The sequence below is a fragment of the Thalassophryne amazonica genome, chromosome 10, assembly GCF_902500255.1.
Source record: "Thalassophryne amazonica chromosome 10, fThaAma1.1, whole genome shotgun sequence".
NCBI classification, from domain to species: domain Eukaryota; kingdom Metazoa; phylum Chordata; class Actinopteri; order Batrachoidiformes; family Batrachoididae; genus Thalassophryne; species Thalassophryne amazonica.
In genome coordinates, this window is record NC_047112.1 from 65673111 (window position 1) to 65698879 (window position 25769).

At 42.3% G+C, this 25769-nt stretch overlaps 1 protein-coding gene across 2 annotated transcripts in view; it reads right to left on the minus strand.

Annotated features, from left to right (window-relative positions):
- Nucleotides 1-221: 221 nt before the first annotated feature.
- The window catches only part of acsbg2 (acyl-CoA synthetase bubblegum family member 2), a 54545-nt gene continuing 28997 nt past the window's right edge, over nt 222-25769 (minus strand). For both annotated transcript variants that reach the window (XM_034180159.1, XM_034180160.1), the window contains exons 6-15: nt 22944-23064; nt 21342-21422; nt 21112-21261; nt 18832-19008; nt 10309-10490; nt 9017-9259; nt 8715-8932; nt 8487-8626; nt 4166-4412; nt 222-2862 (exon numbers count right to left, since the gene is read on the minus strand). In XM_034180159.1, coding sequence (XP_034036050.1) covers nt 2744-2862; nt 4166-4412; nt 8487-8626; nt 8715-8932; nt 9017-9259; nt 10309-10490; nt 18832-19008; nt 21112-21261; nt 21342-21422; nt 22944-23064 — 1678 coding nt within the window. In that variant the 3' untranslated portion in view covers nt 222-2743. The remainder of the gene's footprint in view (nt 2863-4165; nt 4413-8486; nt 8627-8714; nt 8933-9016; nt 9260-10308; nt 10491-18831; nt 19009-21111; nt 21262-21341; nt 21423-22943; nt 23065-25769) is intronic.

Here is a 25769-nt window from a genome sequence, read left to right on the forward strand (position 1 = left end):
TAACATGCTGCAGGCGGTTCAGCTGCTCCACCTTTATATTGGTAAAAGTCTTCAACTAGTGATTGGTTAACCTTCATATCCTTTTTCCTACTGCGGAGAAATCTAAAGGTCATCTTTAGTTCCCTGTAGGTAGTCTGAGTGAGCCTTAACAGACATATTAGAGTTTATAAGCAGAAATTTTAATCTCCCCCCTTTTTTTTTTGGCCTTTCACTTTGTTTTCCTTTTTGCAATGTCTTTAGTCAGCATTTTGATTATTTGTGTGTGAGGCCTACACCAAACCAGTGAGGACAGTTTTAACATTGTTTACACATGTACATTCCCTACTTTATTTAACAGGCAAATATGAGTCACGACAATGACGCTGCACTGGTTACTCTGTAAAAATCATTAAAATAGAGATGATGCAAAACATAAAATATAAGGTTTCACGTAAAAGGAAGGTTAGATTAACAGCAGCATAGGCGTAGCTAAGGGGCGTGCTTCATGACTCGCCACACGCACAAGCACCAGAAATATCACGTGAAACCAGACTCATACCCTGCTTCGCAATTTTTTTTAAAGCATTTTAGAGTAAATTTCAAAAGATAATGATTAACTATTTCAAAAGGAGTGAAGCAAAGCTTTCAGAGTAATTTGGTGTTTCCAAATGCTCAAAGTAGCAAATGAAACAATATCTTCAGACAAGGTTGCATTGTTTCAGAATGCTTAAAACAGCAGATGAAACAATGTTTTAGTACAACTGTGTCAAAACACTTAAATGAAATGACTTCAAACAGTTGAGTGTTTCTAAATGGTCAAAGTAGCAAATGAATCACTTTTCTTCATAAGGATTGGTTGTTTTGGAATGGTCACAACAACAAATGAGCCTTTGTTACAAAACATTTGAAACATAGAATGAAACAATTCTTTAATAATAAAAGATTCTGTGTTTGTAATGCTCAGCTCAGTGTAGCAAATGAGACATCCTCTTCAGAAAAGGAATCATCGTGACAACATGCTGAAATCAGTGAATTTGTTCTATGCTGTTTGTATGTGGAAATTTCCAGAACTGGACACTGACCACATCAGAATTCTGTGACTGAACAACCCTTATTGTCTATCAGCTGCAGAGGTCAAGCAGCTCTGTTTGGAATTTACAGATTTGACGCATTTAAATTAAATTAAACCCAAACCCTTCAAAATCAGCTGTGACAATAGGACAGAGTCTAACTTCAAATCCATAATCACACCCTTCAGGACATGCTGATCAATTATGGGACTCCAACTTGTAAGCTAATCTACATTTGCAAGATGAGCAGAATAAATTAGCCATCCATTTTGTAACATTATACACTAAATGATGCACTTGCTTCTTAAAAATGTTTCGAAATGGCATGCCCAGAACACGTGAGAAAATATTCATCATTTCAGAGTGTTTGAAACACTGAATGAATCAACTGCAAGAGAAAACAATCCGCGGTTCTGAAATACTATAAACACAGAATAACACTAGCTTCAGAATTACTCATTTTGAAATGTCCAAAACAATAAATGTAGCAACTACTTTAGAAAATGGTTTACTATTTCAATATGTTCAAGACTTTAAAAAAAAAAAAAAAAAATTCAGTTTGAAAATGCTTAAAACATTAAATGAAACAATGGCTTTGCAGACTTTCCTGTTTCAAAATGCTTGAAACAAATGATTAAGTTGTTTCAAATAATCTGAAACCTTAAATGTAGCAATTCATAAAATGATTTCAGACTGTACAAAAGTGTGGGGGGAAAAAACTGCTTCATAAAATATTCAGTGGTGCAAAAGCTGTGAAGTATTAAATGAAACAATTGATAAATGTTTCTCTGTTTCATTTCTGAAAATAGTGTTTTAACATGCTTAAACCAAACTTTTAAAAAATTTCATGGTTTTAAAATCCATGAAACATTAAATGACAATTGCTTCAAAAATCACTGTACTGCTTCAAAGTGTATATAAAAATTGTTTCATGAAATATTTTTCAAAATGCTTCAATTGCAATGACAGCCACATATAGTAGACACTGGATCTGCTCCCAGAAAAAGAGTTTCTGGCTACGCCCCTGTAGAGTAGTTAGCACACAGAATATAAGAACACAGTTTTCATTTAGAAAAAGAAATGCATGGATGTTATGGCTTAAACAATGCATTCATACAACTTACAGAATAAAATGTGAGACAGTGAGTTTCACATTGAGCTTTACAACTTTAAACTCTAAAACCTGGTTTGCAGAGAGAGAGAGAAAAAAACAAGAAATAAATATGCCAGTGATTAACAACTGCTGAACGTCAAATGGTTTTCATTTGGATGACGTCAAACAGCGACTTTGGTAAATGGAACATAAATAAAACATTTTCCAAAGAGGAATGCCAGCAGAAAGCATCATGGTCTTATAGCTTTGGATGCTCTGCCTTTTTGTCTCAAGTATTACAGTACACCAAACAACAGCACATCTCACGAATGGCCGTTACGTCTACATTTGCCGGATATCAAAAACACATAAATGGTAGTAATCACCTTAATGATAGCAGAGTCACACATCAACCTTTGTAGAATGGCTTCTTATGGATCTTCTTTTCTACAGTGCACACAAATGTAAACACGACTACACAATCATCACGTTAAGGCAAACAAACATATGTACAGGAGGAAAAAACAAAAAATGCCAACATGGATTAACAGGGCAAAGATTTTAAGGATGGCCTGGATCCTCCCGGAGGTCCTGAGCAACTCTATTTGGGAGGCACAGGGTTGTCTGGAGTTGTCGGCGTTACCACCTCTTTATAAAAGTTGTCAATCTGTTCCTTGTACATCTTCCCAACAACAGGCCGCTTCAGTTTCATGGTCGGACCTGGAAAAGAGCAGTTCGTACTCTTAAACACATCTTGCTGCCTATATTTTTACCTCCTCCAACATGTTTTTGCCCCCATTTGTCAAAAAAGATGAAATTTCTTTCATATTTGAGAGCGTTATGTAGGACGGTGTCCTTTATCGATCTGATCCAGATTACTGGTTTTGTGGCAATTTAATTTTAACATTGAAAACCCCATTTAATGTATATTTTACATTATATCTTAATAAAACGTACCCCAATCACACTCGTATTTGAAAGTGAAGTGCAGACTGGCACTCGGCATGGCCTGATGAAGTTTGATCTAGATCTGATCTGGACTGTGGATTTTGTGGACATTTGAATTTAATATTGAAAAGCCCATTTGGTGTACATTTTGCATTATATCTCAAAGTGCCTCAATCACTGTCATTACAAAATGGCACACTTAATGAATAGACTAAGTTTAATCCACATCTGATCCGTATACCAGATTTAGCAGATATTTGATTTTTAACATCTTCAACCGCTTATGCCAATTAAGGGTCGCTGATTTTAACATTGAAAAACCCTTTTGTTCTATATTTTGTATTATATTTTAACTTATGAAAAGCCACTTCTAATAGGACTTTGACCTTAAAATTTTTTTCCAAGGTAAAAATTTGTGGAATTGGAAACCAGTATTGGTTTGTGCTGTATGAGCGCAGTACTCTAGTCTACCAGTGTTGTAGTCAAGGCTCAAGCCAAAGCATAAATAAATAAACTAGTTCCCACAAACGTTGAGGTTCACACAAAAGGGCATAGGACATTGACTTTTTTAAAAATCTGAAACATAACTTTAAGAAGAGCAGTTGTTTCTGGTAAAAGTACCATTTTGTATTGCACAGACAGTTTAGGTACCCAAACTAGCAAAATTCCATACGCCTTGAAAATACCTTGAATTTTCTTGAGATGACCAAGGCTTTGAACCCTCAAGGTCAAGGCATCCACCACCAAGGCCAAGGCCTGGAACACGATGGGCCTTTAAGGCCAAGGCATCCAATACCAAGGCCGAGGTATCCAAGACCAAGGCCGGGAATAAACCGGACCTTTAAAGCCAAACAATCCAACACAAAAGCTAAGGCCTCCAAGGCCAAGGCATTGAACACCAAATGCGCCTTAAGCCCCTTTCAATGTAGAGTTGCGTAATGCGGCATACCGACTACACTGAGTTTATGCAGCCCTATGCCAAATTTATGCAGCCCTATGTAGCAGTACACTGAGGGACACAAAGGCGTCCATGAAATGTTTGTTTAAAAATAAATTTAAAAAAATGTCCACTCACCCAACTGTCCTCCAACAACAGAGAAGTCCTGATCTAAAACAATCCACTTTTGGATGCGCTGAGCATTGGAGATGGCCTTTTCGTTGACTCGGTTGATCCCCTCCTGGATAGCATCATGGATCACGCGGTCTCGACCACCTGCCATTTCAGAGACACGAGTGGCGTTGCTGCCCAGCTTCTTGCAGAGTTCCACAGCCTCTGGTGTCAGCTCGTCCTCTGGGACACCTGTTTCCTCATTAACCTGGCACTGCAGAAAGGAAAGAAACATTCTCAGGTTTAGAAGTGGGTGCCATAAAAATAGAAACCATTTTACTTTAGAGATGCAAATTTACAGTTTATTTTTGTAATGTCATTGATATTTATGCATTAAAAACAGGGAAAGTCTGTAAAACAAATGGAGCAAACCCTCTACAAGTACAGATTTTTGGTTTTTGTTTTTTTTTTTTTTTTTACTGCAAACTGAACCTTTTTATTCATCTGATGCGTCAAAGTTCATGAGACTAATCCATTTGTCCTCATTAAATGTTTTTGTTAAACTGGAGGAGACAGATTTTATTTATCTGTTAACACCATATTTTACAGGGTACATGCCTTGACTTTAAAAAATACATAAAATAAAATTTGCTTTGCCAAAATTGCACAACACTCCCCCTCTAGCTGCCACCTTATCGTGGTGGGGAGTTTGCGTACCCGGATGATCCTAGGAGCTATGTTGTCGGGGGCTTTGTGCTCCCTGTAGGGTCTCCCAAGGCAAACAGGTCCTAGGTGACGGGTCAGACTAAGGGCAGTTCAGAACCTCCATGACCAGTAAAAGATCAAGGACTGTGACGTCGCCCGGTATGGCAGAGCCGGGGTCCCACCCTGGAGCGAGGCCTGGGGTTGGGGCTCGAGCGCCTGGTGGTTGGGCCTTAGCCCATGGGGCCCGGCCGGGCTCAGCCCGAAAGAGTGACGTGGGCCCGCCCTCCTGTGGGTTCACCACCTGCAGAGGGGGCCATGGGGGTCGGGTGCAGAGAGGATTGGCTGGCGGTCGAGGGCGGGTGGCCCGGCAGCCTGGTCCATGCTCACAGCCCCTGGCTGTTGGGACGTGTAATGTCACCTCGCTAGGGGGGAAGGAGCCTGAGCTTGTGCGGGAGGTTGAGAGATACCGACTAGAGATAGTCGGGCTCACCTCCATGCACAGCTTGGGCTCTGGTACCCAACTCCTGGAGAGGGGCTGAACGCTTCATTTTTCTGGCGTCGCCCACGGGGAGAGGCGGAGAGCTGGGGTCGCATTGCTTATTGCTCCCCAGCTCAGTCGCCAAGTGTTGGAGTTCACTCCGGTGAACGAGAGGGTCGCGTCCCTACGCCTTCGGGTCGGGGACAGGTCTCTCACCGTTGTCTCGGCCTACAGGCGAGCAGCAGTGCAGAGTACCCGACCTTCCTGGAGTCCCTGGGAGGGGTACTAGATAGCGCTCCGACTGGGGACTCCATTGTTCTCCTGGGGGATTTCAACGCCCACGTGGGCAGCGACAGTGAGACCTGTAGGGGGTTGATCGGGAAGCATGGCCTCCCCGATCTGAACCCGAGTGGTGTTCAGTTGTTGGACTTCTGTGCTAGTCACAGTTTGTCCATCACGAACACCATGTTCGAGCACAAGGGTGTCCATAAGTGCATGTGGCACCAGGACACCCTGAGCCGGAGGTCGATGATCGACTTTGTAGTCGTATCATCTGACCTTCGGCCACGTGTCTCGGACACTCAAGTGAAGAGAGGGGCAGAGCTGTTGACTGATCACCACCTGGTGGCGAGTTGGATCCGCTGGGAGGGTAGGAAGCCGGTAAGACCTGGCAGGCCCAAACGTATCGTGAGGGTCTGCTGTGAACGACTGGCAGAACCCTCTGTCAGCGAGGTCTTCAACTCCCACCTCCGGGAGAGCTTCCAGATCCCGGGGGAGGTTGGAGACATGGAGTCCGAGTGGACCATGTTCTCCACCTCCATTGTCGATGCAGCTGCTCGTAGCTGTGGTCGCAAGGTCTCTGGTGCCTGTCGCGGCAGCAATCCCCGAACCCGGTGGTGGACACCGGAAGTAAGGGATGCCATCAAGCTGAAGAAGGAGTCCTACTTATCTTTGTTGGTAGGTGGGACCCCAGAGGCAGCTAACAGGTACCGGCAGGCCAAGCGTGCCGCAGCCCGTGCGGTCGCAGAGGCAAAAACTCGGGTCTGGGAGGAGTTCCGTGAGGCTATGGAGGAGGACTATCGGTCGACCTCGAAGAGATTCTGGCAAACCGTCCGACGCCTCAGGAGGCGGAAGCAGCTCTCCACTAGCACTGTTTACGGTGCGGGTGGGGAGCTGGTGACCCTGACTGGGGATGTTGTCGGGCGGTAGAAGGAGTACTTCGAGGATCTCCTCAATCCCATCGTCACATCTTCCGAAGAGGAAGCAGAGACTGGGGACTCGGAGGCGGACTCATCCATTACCCAGGCCAAAGTCACCGAGGTGGTTAGAAAGCTCCTCGGTGGCAAGGCTCCTGGGATGGATGAAATCCGTCCTGAGTACCTTAAATCTCTGGATGTTGTGGGGCTGTCTTGGCTGACATGCCTCTACAACATTGCGTCGTGATCGGGGACAGTGCCTCTGGATTGGCAGACCGGGGTGGTGGTCCCTCTGTTTAAGAAGGGGGACCGGAGGGTGTGTTCCAACTATAGGGGGATCACACTCCTCAGCCTCCCCGGTAAGGTCTATTCCAGAGTACTGGAGAGGAGACTTCGACCGATGGTCGAACCTCGGATTCAGGAGGAGCAGTGTGCTTTTTGTCCTGGTCGCGGCACACTGGACCAGCTCTACACGCTCCATCGGGTGCTCGAGGGTTCATGGGAGTTTGCCCAACCAGTCCACATGTGTTTTGTGGATCTGGAGAAGGCATTCGACCGTGTCCCTCGGCGCACCCTGTGGGGAGTGCTCCGGGAGTACGGGGTCCGGGGTCCTTTGCTAAGGGCTATCCGGTCCATGTACAACCGCAGCAGGAGCTTGGTTCGCATTGCCGATAGTAAGTCAAACCTGTTTCCAGTGCACGTTGGCCTCCGCCAGGGCTGCCCTTTGTCACCGGTTCTGTTCATTATTTTTATGGACAGAATATCTAGGCGCAGCCGGGGTGTAGAGGGGGTCAAAGAGAGGGGGGGTCAAATCAGGACCTTCAGCGTGCACTGGGGCGGTTTGCAGCCAAGTGTGAAGCGTCCGGGATGAAGATCAGCACCTCCAAATCCGAGGCCATGGTTCTCGACCGGAAAAAGGTGCTTTGCCCTCTTCAGGTCGGTGGAGTGTCCTTGCCTCAAGTGGAGGAGTTTAAGTATCTCGGGGTCTTGTTCACGAGTGAGGGACGGATGGAGCGTGAGATCGATAGACGGATCGGTGCAGCATCTGCAGTGATGCGGTCGCTGTATCGGACCATCGTGGTGAAGAGAGTTGAGTAGGGGGGCAAAGCTCTCGATTTACCGATCGATCTACGTTCCGATCCTCACCTATGGTCATGAGATTTGGCTCATGACCGAAAGAACGAGATCGAGAGTACAAGCGGCCGAGATGAGTTTCCTCTGCAGGGTGGCTGGGCGCTCGCTTAGAGATAGGGTGAGGAGCTTGGTCACTCGGGAGGAGCTCGGAGTCGAGCCGCTGCTCCTCCACGTCGAAAGGAGTCAGTTGAGGTGGCTCGGGCATCTTTTCCGGATGCCCCCTGGACGCCTCGCTGGAGAGGTGTTCCGGGCACGTCCCACTGGGAGGAGGCCCTGGGGAAGACCCAGGACACGCTGGAGGGACTACATCTCTCGGCTGGCTTGGGAATGCCTTGGGGTTCCCCCGGAGGAGCTGGAGGAGGTGTGTGTGGATCGGGATGTCTGGGCGGCTTTGCTTGAGCTGCTGCCCCTGCGACCCGACTCCGGATAAAGCGGAAGAAAATGGATGGATGGATGGAAAATTGCACATTATTTCATCATTTTACCAGATTTAACCATAATTTACTTTCAAAGTATAAAAGCTGTGCACCATTTAGCAGTTTTCTTAATGCACCACCAGATGGCAGTGTTTGACATTTAAAAAAAAAAAAAGCTGATAGCCCTAGTTTTGTTTTTGTTTATGAAAATCTGTCATGAGATACATTAGTTCTCTTCTATGACATAAAAAGGAGTAAAGCTGAGCTTGTACAACACAAAGCCGATGGGGCCATAAATGTCCTGTGGCATCAGTCCCTGTAACTCTCATCAGATGATCCACGTTAGCACCCCGTCATGTTCTCAGTGTCAGAGCAGCATCAGAGATAAACCTGCACTGTGGAGCTGACATCAGATGTACCTTGATGGTGAGTAGCATGGACAGAAACTTCTTCTTGTCTCCAATCAGCATGGCATTGCTAATGAGCGGCACAGCCTCCTTCACGGCATCTTCAATGGGGACAGGAGGGATGTTCTCGCCTCCTGCTGTGATGATCAGCTCTGCAGTCAGAGCAGGTTTGATTGATCATGGTCAGATCGCGGAGGGTATTCTAAATTTAATGAAGGTGGGACCGGCTTATCTCCTCACCTTTAATTCTGCCAGTTATGAAGAGGAATCCGTTCTTGTCGTGTTTGCCAAGGTCACCGGAATGTAGCCATCCCTCCGTGTCTAGAGCTTCCTCCGTCTTGTCTGGCATGTTGAGGTAACCCATGAAAACGTGACGACCCCAGAAACAAATCTCTCCATTTCCCTCCTTGTCCGGGTTGTGCAGCTTTGTCTTGCACCCCAGCATCTCCTTACCACAACTGCAAACAGATTACATATTAGAACCCCAGGGGAGAGGGGGACTCAACTCAAAAAGTAACACTGCTACAAAAGGGAGCAGGAACCTGGTGAGCACGAAGGCATCAGGAATGGAGATGGTGTGAGGTCCAGTGCTTTCACTCATCCCATACAGCTCGTACACGGGGATGTCCAAGCTAAGGAAAAATTCCAGGGTATCCTTGGTGATGGGAGCGGCACCTGTGTAACATTTGTTGCAGCGGTCCAGACCCAAGGCCTTGCGAACCTTTTTGAATACAAGCCTCTTAGCTACTTGATAACTTAACGGTGTGCGACCAGCTGCTCCGTTTCTGGTGATGAAAATGAGAACAAGTGTAAGTGCAACGAGACGATATCCTCCTGCATCTTTCCTGGGGCTCACTTGAGACTTAAAAGTACTATAAATTAGTTTTTTGCCACTAGCTGTCACACTTGCATATCAATTCAAGTTGTAAACAAAGCTTCCCTCCTCGGCCACTCCTCCTCAGTCCCTCCCTCCTCTGTACTGAGCACAACAAGCGGCAGTTACAGACATTTAACAGGTCTAACAGTTTTCTGTAGGGACAAGCATTTGGATTCTGGTCTGACCATGTTCTTGGGCAGAGTAATTTTTAACCTTTTAGTGTGATTTTTGGAAATATTTCTGGAAAGTATCTGCCAGCTTGAAAAAAAAAAATTCAACATCTACGCAGTAAGCAATGTTGTCTCTTTATAAACAAAGGGAGGGGCAGCAGTTTCAGAGGGCATTACTCACAAGCACTAAATGTGCCCCTGTGCCAGTCAGACTGCAAATGTAAGCAAAAGGTGGAAAAACCCAGAGCACAGAGGGAGTGTTGATTCATTTTCTGCACAGTGTTGTGTAATTTCTGTGATGATTTGATTCCATTTCAACATTAACCCACATTATAAGTTCTTTTGGATTTCTTCAAACAAGTCTTGGCAAGGTAGAATAAGAGTTTGCACTTACCAGAGTTATTATGTTGAAACCCTGTTCGTGATGCCAATCTGTTGTGGAATCTCTGTGATGATGTTCGGTTTAAAATGAGAGGTGACAAAGGAGATGGAGAAGGCTCGGTGGGTACATTGCATGCGGTACCTTTTGAAATTCTCCAGGTGCAACTGTTTTCTGCTTCAACCAAAAATATATCTCTGTGTATCGATATGTCTGACTCGTGGATGCTCCTTTGTCACCTGTCTCATTTTATGCTGACATCACAGAAAATCCACAACACACAGGACACCATTAACCACTAAATTATGTAGAAAATAGCTGTTTGCTGCTATATTAATGTGTAAAATGACTGATAACACCCTCAATATGACATGAATTATGCTAATTAGAAATTCAATTTGTCCATACTGATTCATTTTGGCAAGGTTGGTCTGCAGACCGACGTCTTTGGCCCAGGCTGCCACTTTCCTGCGTACAGTGGAAGATTTCGCTCCAACAGACTTCATTTTTTCTTGCATCTTCTCCCAGACGCGTGGCACGCCCATGAACGCTGTGGGACGTACCTCTCTCATAGTGGTGACCAAAGAACCCTGACAAAACCATGAAGCAAGATATTAGACATCAAATTTGTGTAAATTTAATTTTTTTCTTTTTAAAAATAAATCCGAGGGAAGCAAAAATGGAGATTTATCTGATATTTCTGCAGCAAATATAGTCTCATATTTTTGATAGCCTTGCAGGAATTTATTTTGGGATAGATGTTGTACAACAGATGTGACCATGGTACAGCAAGTATTTTGAAACACTTTTAACCCCCAGCCTTAATTTAATAGCAACAGTCTACCTGACAAAAAGTAGATGGCAGGCAAAAAGTTCAACTAGACCGGGAATCAAACCTGGAATCCTGCAAACCACAACTTAATCAAATCACCCCAAAGTGAATCATCCTCTGGAATGAACAATAATAATAATAATAATAATAATAATAAATAATTATGATCATCATCATTGTCTACAGTTACTCACTCACACATCTTCAACCGCTTATATCCAGAATCGGTTGCAGGGGCAACAGCTCCAGCAGGGGACCCCAAACTTCCCTTTACCGGGCCACACTGACCGCTTCTGACAGGGAGATACCGAGGCGTTCCCAGGCCAGTATGGAGATACATTCTCTCCACCTAGTCCTGGGTCTTCCCCAGAGTCTTCATCTAGATGTGCCTGGAACACCTCCATAGGGACGCGCCCAGGGGGCATCCTTACCAGATGCCTGAACCACCTCAGCTGGCTTCTCTCAACGCCAAGGAGCAGCGGCTCTACTCCGAGTTCCTCACAAATGTCCGAGCTTCTCACCCTATCTCTAAGAGAGACACCCTTTTTTCACAACAGTATGGTGCAGCAAATGCAACACTGTCTCTGCTGCACCAATTCTCCCGGTGTCGCCGACCAAACGGCCCCCTCTAAAAACTGGTCCATCCTGCCTTCACTGCCCATGCATCTGAGACTGACTCTCTACCCCCAAAGCGATCAAAGGGAATAATGTGATTATTAACATCAGAAGACAAATTAAAACCTCTTAAATCATTCTAAAGTCAGTTTTAAGCAGAAATGAGTTGATAATCGGTGAGTTGCTACTGACACTCTAAAATTACATAGGCGCCACAGCAGCACATCAGACTCAGACGTGCTCTGATCGCTCCCCCATCATTTATGATGAAATAATGCTGAATTTATGTGGAAATGATTGTTGTACAAAAGCTTCAGATAAATGTCGCTGAGATAGATAGATGATGACTGGAGTGCAGTTTTAAGCAGAAATGAGGTGATAATCAGTGCGCAGTGAAGGCAGGGCAGACCGATTTTTAGGACCAACCGTTCGGTCGGCGACACCAGAACCCGCAATGTTCCTCTTCAATCAGAGGTTTGACTATCGGACGAATCCTCCTTTCCAGCACCCTGGAGTTGATTTTACCAGGGAGGCTAAGTTGTGTGATGCTCCTGTAATTGCCACACACTCTCTGGTCCCCCCCTTTTAAAATATGGGGACCACCACCCTGGTTTGCCACTCCTTAGGCACTGTCCCAGACCTCAACACAATGTTGAAAAGATGTCCTATCCAAGACAATCCTTCCCCACCCTCTGATCCAGCTCACCACCAGATGGTGATCAGCTCTGCCCCTCTCTTCACCCGAGTGTCCAGAAGATACAGCCTCAGATCAGATGATGATGTTAGATAATATCTGTGCTAATTCTTTGTTTTATGTTAGCTATTAAATATTTGTGTTATTTGTTTGGAAGTTCTGAGAAATATGTTAAGTTTTACTCTATCGCATCTAAGTTCCACACACAGGGAGAGCTCCCCCTGTTGGTGAGAGTCTAACATTAGAAATGTGAGACTAAACCACCTCCATGTTAACACCCACAAGGTATAAAAAGTGTTGTATGACTCATTTTAGGGGCCTTTCACAAGATGGACACTGTCTGTGAGGGTCCCAGGCCTGGTTTCTAATGTGACGTTTAATAAACTCAAAATGAGGAATACAATGGTTTGGTTTTTGGTAAGGGGCAGAATTTTACATAAAAGAACCAGGTAGAAATAACAATGCGTTCACAAAATCGATCACTGACCTTTGGCCTGGGGTGCTCTGGTACCATGTACAGTTATGAGCATCTTTATGTTCGAACACGGTGTTCGTTATGGACAGTCCATGACTACCACAGAAGTCCAGCAACAAATGACCACTTGGGTTTAGATCAGGGAGGCTGTTCCTCCCAATCATGCCTCTTCAGGTGTCTCTGTCAATGCCCACATCTCCATTGAAGTTCCCCAGCAGAACAATGGAGTTCTTGACTGGAGCCCCATACAGGACTCCATTCAGGGTCTCCAAGAAGGCCAAATACTCTGAACTGCTATTTGGTGCATACACACAAACAACAGTTAGAGTCCTCCCTCCCTCCACTCCACTAGGTCTTCATCAGTGTGGACCTAGTCGAAACGCATCTGTGCTCCTGATCCTGTCGTCTTGCCATGAGTCATTAAAACTTTTATTAAGAAGGACACTTGAGTGTTGCTGGCTATATTTTTATATTGACTTAGTTTTTGAGCCATGCACCTCCACTCCTGGTCCCTGTGAATGCTTGTTTTTTTCTCTGCTTACAAAGTTAAAATATAACATATATCTTTTAATGTTGAATAATGCACTAATTCTGAAGTTTTGTAACAAACAGACAGATGGCAAAGGATAATGGGTAAAATGTTCCTCCACTAACACTGATGGGTTGACTCATTCATTCTATGTAAACCAACATGTTAATGTGAGGTGTTTCGTGTGTTGGCGTTTACAGATAAATGTGCTTTTGTAAAATATGCCATTTTTTAATTTGTAAAAAAAAAAAAGGCAAGTTGTAATTAGATAACCGTCTGATATAACCAGTGTCAAAATAAATAGAACACTGCCAACTACTGGATGCTCAGTACTAGGGCGAATACTGCCATGAACACTGCTGGCCAGTAGATGGCAGTAGAGACCGTGAAAACTTGCCAAAACAAAATTCCAGATAATCCGTGTCTGCTACGTTTAAGATGCGTGGAATTTAATAAACGCAAACTGAATTTCAGACATCTTATATATATTACTCTGGAACAAAGACGACAGACAGTGTTTGACATAAGCAGGACTCTAATAGCAAACAGGAATCGATTGCAATGATTCCAACTGAAAATAATGGAGGAGCAACCTGAGCTTCTTCTGGCATTTTTACATAAAACAAACACAATAACGTCTATAAACCCAGAGAACATATTCACTAGAGTTTTAGGCACAAAAGAGTTTAATGCTGCTGTCTGTGTGGAGCCTGATCAGAGCATCTCAAATGCATTTCTTCTGTCGTGAATGTACTGAGGTACCCATAATGCACCTGGGCACAGCATGTCCACACTAAAACCTTCAAAATTACTGCATTACTTTAAAACTAAAACATATATCTGATATTGTAATCTAAAATAGCTTCACGCGTGGCGTGAAGCTATTTTAGATTACAAGCATGCTTTATTGGCTACGAAGCAGACATATTACTCTGAATTGATCAACAAAAACAAGCATAACTCAAAGTTTTTGTTTGATATGGTGGCATTTCTTATTTGTGGAAAGCCACCTGTTGGTTGTTCTCCTTTTTCAGCACAGGACTTTCTGGACTATTTCAAAAAGAAAATAGAAGATATTAGGTTATATCAGCATACTTTGGTCCAGTCATTGTATCCAGCTACTGAGCTGGGGACTACCACTGAGGTGCTACCTAGATTCATGGAATTTAATAGTATCTCACTAGGTGTGCTGATGAAACTCGTGATGGCTACTAAAAGCACAACTTGTTTATTTGATCCTATACCAACAAAATTGTTTAAGGATCTTTGGCCCATTCTTGGGCCGACTGTGCTGGAAATTGTTAACCTTTCTCTAAACTCTGGATCTGTTCCAAATTCATTTAAATTTGCAGTGGTTAAACCACTACTCAAGAAATCTAATCTTGATACTGGTGTATTGAAAAATTATAGGCCGATATCAAATCTATCATTCTGCTCTAAAATTCTGGAAAAGGTGGTTTCACGGCAGCTTGTGGACTATCTTACTGAGAATGACCTTTTTGAGCCACTGCAGTCTGCTTTTAGAAGACATCACTCCACAGAAACAGCACTTATTAAAGTAGTTAATGATCTTCTGCGAGCAATGGACTCGGATACTACTACAGTATTGGTGTTGCTGGATCTCAGTGCTGCGTTTGACACAGTTGATCATCATATTCTACTTGATAGGCTAGAAAACTGTTTCGGGATTACTGGAACGGCTCTTGCGTGGCTGACGTCTTATCTGTCTGGTCGTTCTCACTGTTTTGTGCAACGACACTACCTCTGACTTTAGGGGCATGAAGTTCGAGGTTCCGCAGGGATCTGTTCTGGGTCCCCTACTTTTTTCCCTGTATATGGCACCCCTTGGGAACATTATGCGGCATTTTGGGGTTGCTTTTCGTTGCTATGCTGATGACACTCAGTTGTATATGCCGATAGCTGCTGGAAATCCTGTCCACATAAAATCTTTACAGGACTGTCTCGCAGCAGTGAGAAGTTGGATGTCTAGCAACTTTCTACTTTTGAACTCTGATAAGACTGAAATGATGGTTCTTGGTCCAGCAAGACATCGGCATCAATTTGATCAGCTAGCGCTTAGCCTAGGTTCATGTGTTATACATCATACTGACAAAGTGAGGAACCCTGGGGTAATTTTTGATCCTACGTTGTCCTCTGACTTCCACATTAGGGACACTACAAGGACTGCTTTCTTTCATCTAAGAAATATAGCAAAGATTCGTCCCATCCTGTCTATGGCTGATGCTGAGACTCTGATTCATGCGTTTGTCTCTTCTAGACTGGACTATTGTAATGCTTTGTTTTCTGGTTTACCACAGTCCAGCATCAGGGGTCTTCAACTGGTTCAAAATGCTGCTGCCAGACAGAAGGTTTTATCATATTACGCCTGTTCTGGAATCCCTTCACTGGCTTCCGGTCTCCTTGAGATCGGATTTTAAGGTGTTAAAATTGTTCACGGACCGGTGCCCCCCTATCTGGCCGGCCTGATTGAGTCCTATGTGCCGGCAAGGGCTCTGCGTTCACAGGGTGCAGGACTATTGTGTGTCCCGAGGGTGAAGAAAAGGTCAGCGGGTTACAGAGCTTTTTATCACCGCGCCCCAGCTCTGTGGAATGATCTGCCTGCGCTAATACAACAGTTGTACTCTGTGGAGACTTTTAAAGCCAGGTTGAAGACACATCTGTTCTCCCTGTTTTATCATTCGTATTTTATGATTGTGTGTCTTTTTTTTATTCGTTTTATTTATTTTACTTCTTTTACCTTTTATGGTTAAATTTTTTTTCTTGTGTTTTAATCTTATTTTATTTTATTCTGCTTTTAAATGTTTGTGAAGCGCCTTGAGGCGATTACTCGTGATTTGGCACTATATAAATTAATCAATTATTATTATTATAATTTTCACGTTATAAAACTTCAGATGTGACAATAATTTAAATAACTTGTCCAAAATTAGTTTGGTTAAAATTTTAACCATAAGTTAAAATTGTATGCCTCTGGATGACTTGGGTGATATTGCCAGCATATCAGTATGGGGTCAAAAGAAATGCGCCTTTTTTCTTTTTTGTGACCAGTTCTCTTACCTGCAGAGGATAGAGCAGTTTCTTCTAGAACCAGCTCTCCTCTGTTTACAGAAGATAGAACTGCACATCTATACTATAAAACATTTAACAGGTAGGTGATTAACTGATTTTAGATTTCATAGATGTTTGTAACTATTCAGCTTTGTTTACCACATCTGCAAAAATATGTAAGTGGTCTAAAAATTACCAGACCAACAACAGACCAAGATAATTAGTCTGATGATGGTTTTCAAAGTTATCTGAAAAGCTAATCCGATAATGAAAACATTATCTTTGATAATTAGCAGTTTGCAGATTAGCGGAACTGTGCCCACAACTGTTTAATCATTTAAAATTATTGAATCATTTTCTGGCTCAGTTGTTTTATTTGATATTTACAACACTTAACAATAAATGGTGTTCTGAATAACTTGCATGTACCATTTTTGCATGGTGCCAAAATTAAACATTAATTTGGTGAAACAATTGCTTCATTTATTGTTTCAAGCATTTTGAAACAAGCCACAGGGTGCATTAATTGCTGAAGGAACTTTTTCTTCTGATTTTTGAGCATTTACAAATATTAAATACTTTCTGAATCAAGGGTTTGTTAGTATTTTGAGCATTTTGAAGCAATAACTCACATTCTGAAGTAAATGGTTCTGTCTCCTTTTAATTCACATTATTAGCAACAGAACAGGTATCAGCCTCACTACATCTAAATTCTGAGTCTGTTAGTAAAGTACAGTTCTAGCTGTCGGTGACCATTTTAGTAATCTCTCTGCTTCCCTGTCAATCTACCGCTGGTGAATTAATGCGTCAGGTGCAGTTATTTCCAGTCGACTGATTCTGCTCCTTTTCTCTTTCCACGGCACTGGCGATACGCATGATGGATGCTGGCCCTGCACCCCAGGGTGCCGGACTGACCTCGAGATGTCCTGCTTGCTGCACCAATGACTGGTGATCATACCTTTGGAGACTAGCGGTGCTGGACGTGGATTAGAGACTCAAGGTGGACTCTATTTTAGTTTCAAGACTCTGTTAATGCTGCTCTTCTGTTTTTTTTTTTTCTGTTTCCCATTTCTTCTGTTTGTTAAGAAATTCTTGTAAAATTTGTAAAAACCTTGTAACTGTTAGAATGGCCTAATAGTGCAGCAGATAACTGAAAAAAATGCTTCAAATGGTGATGCAAGCACCAAATTTGGCACACATACTCCTTAGACATTATTCTTTTAAAAATGCCGGGTACCCACGTGAACTTTCAATAGGCGGCCAAGAAGGGGTCAATTGAAGTATTACACAGGGGTCAAAATTTAAAAATGCTCCAATCATATTGAAAGGTATTCCATATTATTTGTCTGATCATAAAGAGTCCAAAAAGGTATAGTTTGGACTATCTGTGAATGAATGGTCTGGAGTTATGGGGTAAAAACAGCAAGAACACTGAGAAAGGTCAATTTCAGTTTGTACAGGGGTCAAAAGTTAAAGTTGCTCCAATTTTGGTAAAAAGTGGTGCAAATTACTGGTTGAGCTAATAGGATTAATAAATGGAATAGTTTTGACTGTGTTGTGTGCTTGGTTTGCAAAGTAAAGGTTAAACAATATCAGCATCCATTGGATTCTATGGCATGTGACATATGCTACCCTGTAACATGATAACTAAGCATGATACATGATGCAAACTATTCCTTTTTAAAACCGTATTCACCCAACTAATAATTCGCATCACTTTTTACCAAAATTAGAGCAACTTTAACTTTTGACCCCTGTACAAATTGAAATTGACCTTTGTCACTGTTCTTGCTGTTTTTACCCCATAACTCCGGAACATTCATTCACAGATAGTCCAAACTATACCTTTTTGGAATCTTTATGATCAGACAAATAATATGGAATACCTTTCAATATGATTGGAGTATTACACAGGGGTCAAAATTTAAAAATAAATTTTGACCCCTGTGTAATACTTCAATTGACCCCTTCTTGGCCGCCTATTGAAAGTTCACATGGGTACCCGGCATTTTTAAAAGAGTAATGTCTAAGGAGTATGTGTGCCAAATTTGGTGCTTGCATCACCATTTGAAGGATCCCTCAGTAAATATTCACTTATCTGCTGCACTATAAGCAGTGGGTCACCCCTCTGAGTATTTAAATCAGTTTGAAACAATGAATTAGTTTCTGACAGAAATGTTTAATTTACTTTTTACAGTGTTTCAAAAAAGTTTTGTTTTGTGAGACGGATGGTTCGCAAAGTATTATGAAACGGTGAATTAATGTCTGAAGCATTTGTTTTGTTTCGAGTTTTGACCATTTTGATACACTGAATAATTTCTGAATCAAGTGTTTGCATTTAGGGATTTTTGAAACAAAGAATCGTGTTCTGAAAATAAATGTTTCTAGTGTTGTGAAAAATACTTATTTCATGACACAGTTGGTTCATTTACTTTTTGGAGCATTTTGAAATAGTGAATTCCTGCCTGAAGCAATTGTTTCATGTAATGCTTTGAGCTTAACAAAATTAATAATCATCTAAAGTGATACAGCTAGTTATATTTTATTTATTTTGTGCATTTCAACACAAATCAATTGTTTTTTGAAGAAAATAGAAAAAAAAATAGAAAACAAAGAAATTCATTAGTTTCAAGGTTTAGTTGAATGTCTTTAAATCCAGAATCCTCTTGCCTGTGCATATATGTGCACTTCACATAAAGATAAACTTTGTTTCTCACCTTGAGGGCATCTGGCTGAGCAAAGTGAGTCACTCCTCCAACCTTCATGGTGATCCAGATGTCCACCATCTGAGCCGCAATGTGGCTCAATGGCAGGTAGCTGACCACGACCTCCTGAGCCCGAGGAGCTTCCGTCAGACGCACATGACGACTGATGGCGAGCGCCGTCCATGTCAACTGTATGAGCAGAGACAGCATCACGTTAACACTGTGCATGTGAGGCGACGCAGTGCATCAAAGGGCAACCTGCATGACCACAGCAGTGTGGGGTGGGGGACCCCACAACAACTGGTTTGTACTTTCATAAGTGCACTTTGGCCTCCACCAGGACTCTGCTCCTGGTCAACAATCCTGTTCATGATTTTCATGGTCAGGGATTGGAGGGTTTCCAGTTTGGTAACCCAAGACTTGCATCTCTGCCATTTATGGACGATGTAGCTCTGTTGGTAGGTTTAAGACTGAGTGTGATGCAAGGCCCCAGGTCACTTTTGACAAAATTTAGTTTCTGAATGAAATCCAAGCATTATATTGTTGGTTTATTTTAGAAACGCTTTGTAAAATTACAGCTCAGTTTAATGAAGAGAACATATTTATCTGGGGGAATGCCATAACCAGTGTTTTATTTACCTTTTAATGGTGTCTGCAGGAGGGCGTGCGCATACATGGGCTTTTGTTACCTGCGCTCAAAGTTACCTTTGATCGCATGTGATGCACCTGCACGCTGACCTCCACGAGATGTCTTGTAAATCACTTCAGAGGTGTTATCAGGTTACAAAAACAGCATTTTCAGTTTTAGAAGTGTTTATTTCTCACTAGCTTTTACATAATATATGAGAACATGTTAGATTTACACAGAAACGCAGCAGTTTCTGAGCGGATTCCGTCATGTTGGATTAGCAGCCAGAGCAAGAACAGCCAGTGACATCACGGTGCCTCTCTACTCTGATTAGCTGTCACCGTGTCCTTCACAGAATCCCTCATGCAAGTATGTTTACCAACCAACCCATCTGCACCTGACCCCCCCCAAAAAATAAAGTGGATTTGCACAATTCATGACAGCCTCATTTTCAGGTCTGAAAAGCCGGATTTCTGAATTTGTCCAGCAGAATCACACCCCTGGTTCAAGTATCTCAAGATCTTGTTTATGAGTCAGGATAAGATGGAGCAGGAGATTAATAGGCTGATCAGTGCTGCATCTGAGGTCCTGTGGAAGCTGTACCGGACCATTGTGACGAAGAAAGAGCTGAGCCCGAAGACAAGACTCTTGATTTATCAGTCAATTTACTCTCCTATCCTCACCTAAGGTCATGAGTTTTAGGTACAAGTGGCAAAAATGTGGTTCCTCCATTGAAGATATGGAATTACACTCCTGGACAAGGTGAGAAGCTCAACTATTTTGAATGGACTCAGAGTAGTGCAGTTGCTTATTGAACTGAGGTGGTCGTCTCCCTAGGGAGGTCAACCAGGCTCAGCCAACTGGAAAATCCAAGACACACTGCAGGGATTACATCTCCCACCTGGCTTGGAAATGCCTCAGGATTCCCCAGGAGGAGTTAGAGGGCCTGGGCAAGGACGAGCTGCCTAGTCTGCTGCTGCTGCAACCCAGGCTCAGATAAGTAATAGAAAAGTTAACCTTGGCATTCAGTTTTCAACATGTTGTCCTCGACCAACGAACAGTGATGAACACTAATGTAACAGCTTCGTAGTTCATCAGGATCACTGCTTTTGGCAACTTTCTGAGAAAGAAAATACTTTAAATGGGGTTTTTAAAAACTGGTGTTAAAATTTACAGCCAAAAACACCCCACAGATTGAGTGTATCCCCTAACAAAATCCATTTCCAGGTCTTTGAGGAAAAAAAAAAACTTTCTGTGCTGATAGCTTTAAATGGAAGAGAGCTGCTCTTGGCCATACCCCCTTTTTTGGGGAATGTGGGTGTGTCTCTTCTGCAGGTAGTGTGACTTTTTTTTTTACACAGCAGAGTCTGGCTCAGTGGGTCTGTCTTACAACACAATCAGGAGTGTCTGTGACATATGTCACAGATGTCAACAACGAGCTGTTTCCAACCTAAAGTTAGTTTATGGCAGGACAGCTTGTACAAGTACAGGGACAGAACCACAAGACTGTGAAGATGATTAACTGATGCTTCAACTATATTTAAGTGGACATGATGCACAAAAACAGAATTTGCACAGTTTGCCCTTTAACCCCGAGCACAGCACTCAAAATGCATTGACTGACTGACTAACAGTCGCACCTGCACATTTCCCCCTTTACTCACATTGTCATGGCTGAGCATGACTCCTTTGGGCTGGCCTGTGGTCCCTGATGTGTAGATCAGTGAACAGCACTGGTTGGGCTTCTGGTTGGCAATGATCTTGTCAAGCGGCGTGTCTGGCTCATTACGTCCAAGCTCCATAAACTCCGCCCACTGCAGCAGACAAAGAAAACTCTGATGCTTTTTGAACAACATTTTGTGTTTGGATGTGTCAAAATCCAGTGCATCCTTACTGTGTACAGATTTGGTTTCTTCTCTTTTAGAGCATCTTTGTACTGGACGATGGCTTTCAGGTGCGGCAGCTTATCTTCAATCTACACACAAACACGGAATCTGTTATGATAAATTCACATCCGACAAACGGAAAAAATAATCAGCTATTTTGACTATTTGATTTTTAAAAATGTTAAATATTTGTTCATTTTCTCTGCTTCATATGACTAAATTCTAATTTTTATTTTAGGTTGTTGGTTGAATTAAAAAAGTGATGTGACAAAAATGTAATGACAATTTTTTTCCCCTTGTTTTACCAATAACATCAACAGCAACAATAAAAATAAGAATTAATTTATTACAATTCCAATGAAGTTGGGACGTCGTGTAAAATGTAAATAAAAACAGAATACAATGATTTGCAAATCCTCTTCAACCTATATTCAATTGAATACACCACAAAGACAAGATATTTAATGTTCAAACTGATGAACTTTATTGTTTTTGTGCAAATATTTGCTCATTTTTAAATGGATGCCTGCAACACGTTTCAAAAAAAGCTGGGGCAGTGGTATGTTTACCGCTGTGTTACATCACCTTTCCTTCTAACAGCACACAATAAGTGTCTGGGAACTGAGGACACTAATTGTTGAAGCTTTGTAGGTGGAATTCTTTCCCATTTGTGCTTGATGTACGACTTCAGTTGTTCAACGGTCCGGGGTCTCTGTTGTCATATTTTGCACTTCGTAATGCACCATACATTTTCAATGGGCGACAGGTCTGGACTGTAGGCAGGCCAGTGTAGTACCTGCACTCTTTTTGTGGTCTTTGTGGTGTATTCAATTGAATACAGGTTTAAGAGGATTTGCACGTCATTGCATTCTGTTTTTATTTACATTTTACACAACGTCCCAACTTTATTGGAATTGGAGTTGTATTATTAACAACATAATAATCAGTAATATATTACTGTATAACAAATTTGACGATTAAACAACATAGTATTCTATGTACTTTTACATAGAGTACTCTATGCACTTTAGCATAATAAAAACAAGACATGAAGTAGAGAAACAGAACACAGAAGAGATCTCTTGGACTCAAGAACTGATCCAGGAATGTTCAGAGTACAGAGTTTGGCACCTCATTCTGCACCAATTTATGTCACTCTTGCACTGAGTCTCTCTAACAATGACATTTTCTGACAATTAAGAGACAAATACAGGCTCAATCAAAGCCCTGAGAGATGATTTATTTGAACTATGAATTAAGACTCCTACTTTTGGAACCTTTTTAAAATTATTATTGGTCATAGATTTTATGTATATTTTATATGTAATCTTACTGCCAAAATAGAAGTTGTGTCCAGTGAAGTTTATACAGATAAAATCTCACTGATAGATGCTTCAGCTTCACCAATATTTACAGAACATCTCTGCATCAGGTTTGTAGGAATCCTGCCTTCAAAATAATGATGAGCAAAACCTGGCAACATGATGGAAGATAAAGCCTTCACCCTCACTGGAAAGTGAGAGCAGATCAGCATGTTTCCTGATTATCTGTACGCGTGCTCTCAGCTCCCAGCGGCCCGCAGGCTTTACTGGAACTGCTTGTGTGCTCACCTGGAGGACCTTCTGCAGCTGTTTGTGGTTCTCCACCACAATAACACTGGCCTTGCAGTTCTCAGCAACATACTGACACGCTTCAGGAGAGTTGGTCGTGTAGATGCCCACAGCAAACCCGCTGCAACACACACACACGAGAAGGAGTTGAGCTTCTCTTTCATGTTCACCGACAGGCTCCATCTCAGACGATGATTCCTGCTGTTTCAGCTGCCGGTTTGTGGGTGAGATCAGAAAGCAGATGTCTCTGCATCACAGGTCATCATTTTTTGGTCCAGCAACAATGTAAATCTGACTGGTTTGACAGCTCAGCAGCTTCAAATTCTTATTCCCACACGTCTGCACCCACGGACTGTTGTTGGACTTTTGGTTGTCAGGGTCACCACAGCAGATACAGCACATGGCATCGGGATGTGGCACAGGTTTTACCTGGAGAAACAGACACAGCCCCTGGTCTAGATCCCCCATCCAAGTACTAACCAAGACCCACTCTGCTTAGCATCTGAGATCTGACAGGATCAGGCGTGTGCACCCACAGAATATGTCTCCAAAAGGAGTCAAGTGCAGCAGATTTTCCTACAGATGAGTTTAACAACATCCTGCCCAACAGCAACAACCTGTACCAACAGTGACCTCCATCATACTGCTTCATAAGACAGAGAGACCATCAACAGACAGACAAAACCACCTCCATCATTCCTACAGCAAGCAGAGGCACCAAAAACATGTTCTAAACACAGAAATAATGTGTGTGTGTGTGTGTGTTACAAATTAACAAATACATCCAAAACACTCTGCAAAGCTCCACAACACAATGGAAGTACAAATAACACAAAATGTTTGTGCCAATAGGACGTTTAACCAACAACTGCTCAATGCGTCAAAAATAACATAAGATAATTACATCCTATTTTTCCCATCCCATGGCAACTGAGGCCAGTTAACATAAAGGGGCGTGTCTATACACCTCCTACTCATCACTGACTACTCCCAGTGACCATTTCTGTTGAAAAGACTTTTTTTTTTTCTTCAAAAAATTATCTTTGCCCACCTTTAAAAGACATTTAAAATGGGTTCAAAAGTAAGTTTTGCTCCACCGTATGTTTTCGACTGGTGCCAAAATGAGAGAAGGGCTTCATTTAAAGAAATACAGGCAAATGTAAGAAAAAATTGGCTAATGGTCTTACTTTGTCAAGTTGGGTGTGCTGATTCCAAATCTGCCATTTGCCAAACTGTAACTGTCCTCTGGTGACCTTGAGAGGTCACTGAACTTTGTACCTGTTGACCTGACTAAAAGTCCCACTTTGAGCATGAATTATCAATCTGAGCTCATTCAAAATCCACAAAATGCTTACATAATTGTCAAATTTTCCATATTTGAATATTTCAAATTTAAATCACCAATTTTCCAGGATGTGCTTGACCTCTAGTGACCTTGAGAGGTCACCAACCTTTCAGATTGCTCCATTGAACTTTAATTTGAGTTGCTAATCATTTTCGAAATGTCTCAAGTTTAGATATCTTATTTTAAATGTCTATAAAAATACCTTAACTGACCTTTTGTGACCTTGAATGATTACGAAATTCGTCCTGCAGGTATGACTTTTAATCCAGGCTTGACCATGTTTTCAATGTGTTTCAATATGAATCTTTGTGCAACTTCACTTCAGAAGGACTTTTGATTATCACTTCATAGCTAAAGTCTTTCACAATAGTAGAAATGAGAAATGGCCGAGTCAATATGGGTCTGTGACTTTCATTCTGCTGTAGTAGTGTGGATATTTCCCTCAAGTACTCTTCATATATAAAAACGGATACTAGAATTAAGGCTTTGTTATTAGTTTGTCCAGTAAATAGCTGGTGTGTATGATATATATATCATTGTATGTATATATGCATAAGTCTTTGACAACAGTAGAAATGAGAAATGGCAGAGTCAATATGGGTCTGTGATTTTCATTCTGCTGTAGTAGTGTGGATATTCTGTCCAGTACTGTACATATGTAAATATGTATATTGGTAGTTAGGTTTAGTTTGTATGTACTTTATACAGTGAATAGCTGGTGGTTATAATATATAGCATTGTATATCTCATATTCAAATTGTTGCATCACTCACTTCAACAAGAAGTCCTGCAAGAACAGTGAAGAAACTGAAGTACATCCCCATTCACACACTAGCAGTGAATCTTGGAGATGATGTACTCAGTGTACATCCAGCATTTCATGCTATCACAGGTTGTGACACCACATCATTTCTAGCTGGTCACTGCAAGAAATCCTGCTTTAAAACATTCAAGGAGTGTTACAACCTCCTGTCAAACCTTGGCAAAGGGAATCTTAGAGACCACACCTGTTCTGGTGCAGAGTCATTCATCTGCAAAGTCTTTAAGACTGACTGCATTTCGTCAGACAGAGCACGGGTAACACTCTGCTCAGACACATTTAACAGAAACCTTACCACCAACTCATGATGCCCTGTCTTTTCACATACAGAGAGCACATTACCAAGCACCTGTGTAGAACCAAGCAGACCAACAGCAACCTGTGCTGCCTCCGCCACAGACCATGGGATGGAAAACAGAGCGGTGCACTCGTGCCAGTAATGACCTCAATACCTTCTGTACCACAAAGGCTTGTCAGTTTGGTTACATGTACAACTCATTGCATATTTGGTAAATGTACATGCAAGAAAAACAAGCTTCAATGCACTGCTGCATGTAGTTGCCATGTATTTGTAAGTAGAAACAAGGCAGAGTAGATGTAACGTAGTCAAACTGCTACATGAGCTAGCAGTTAGATGATCTCTCAAGGTCACCATGGGTCA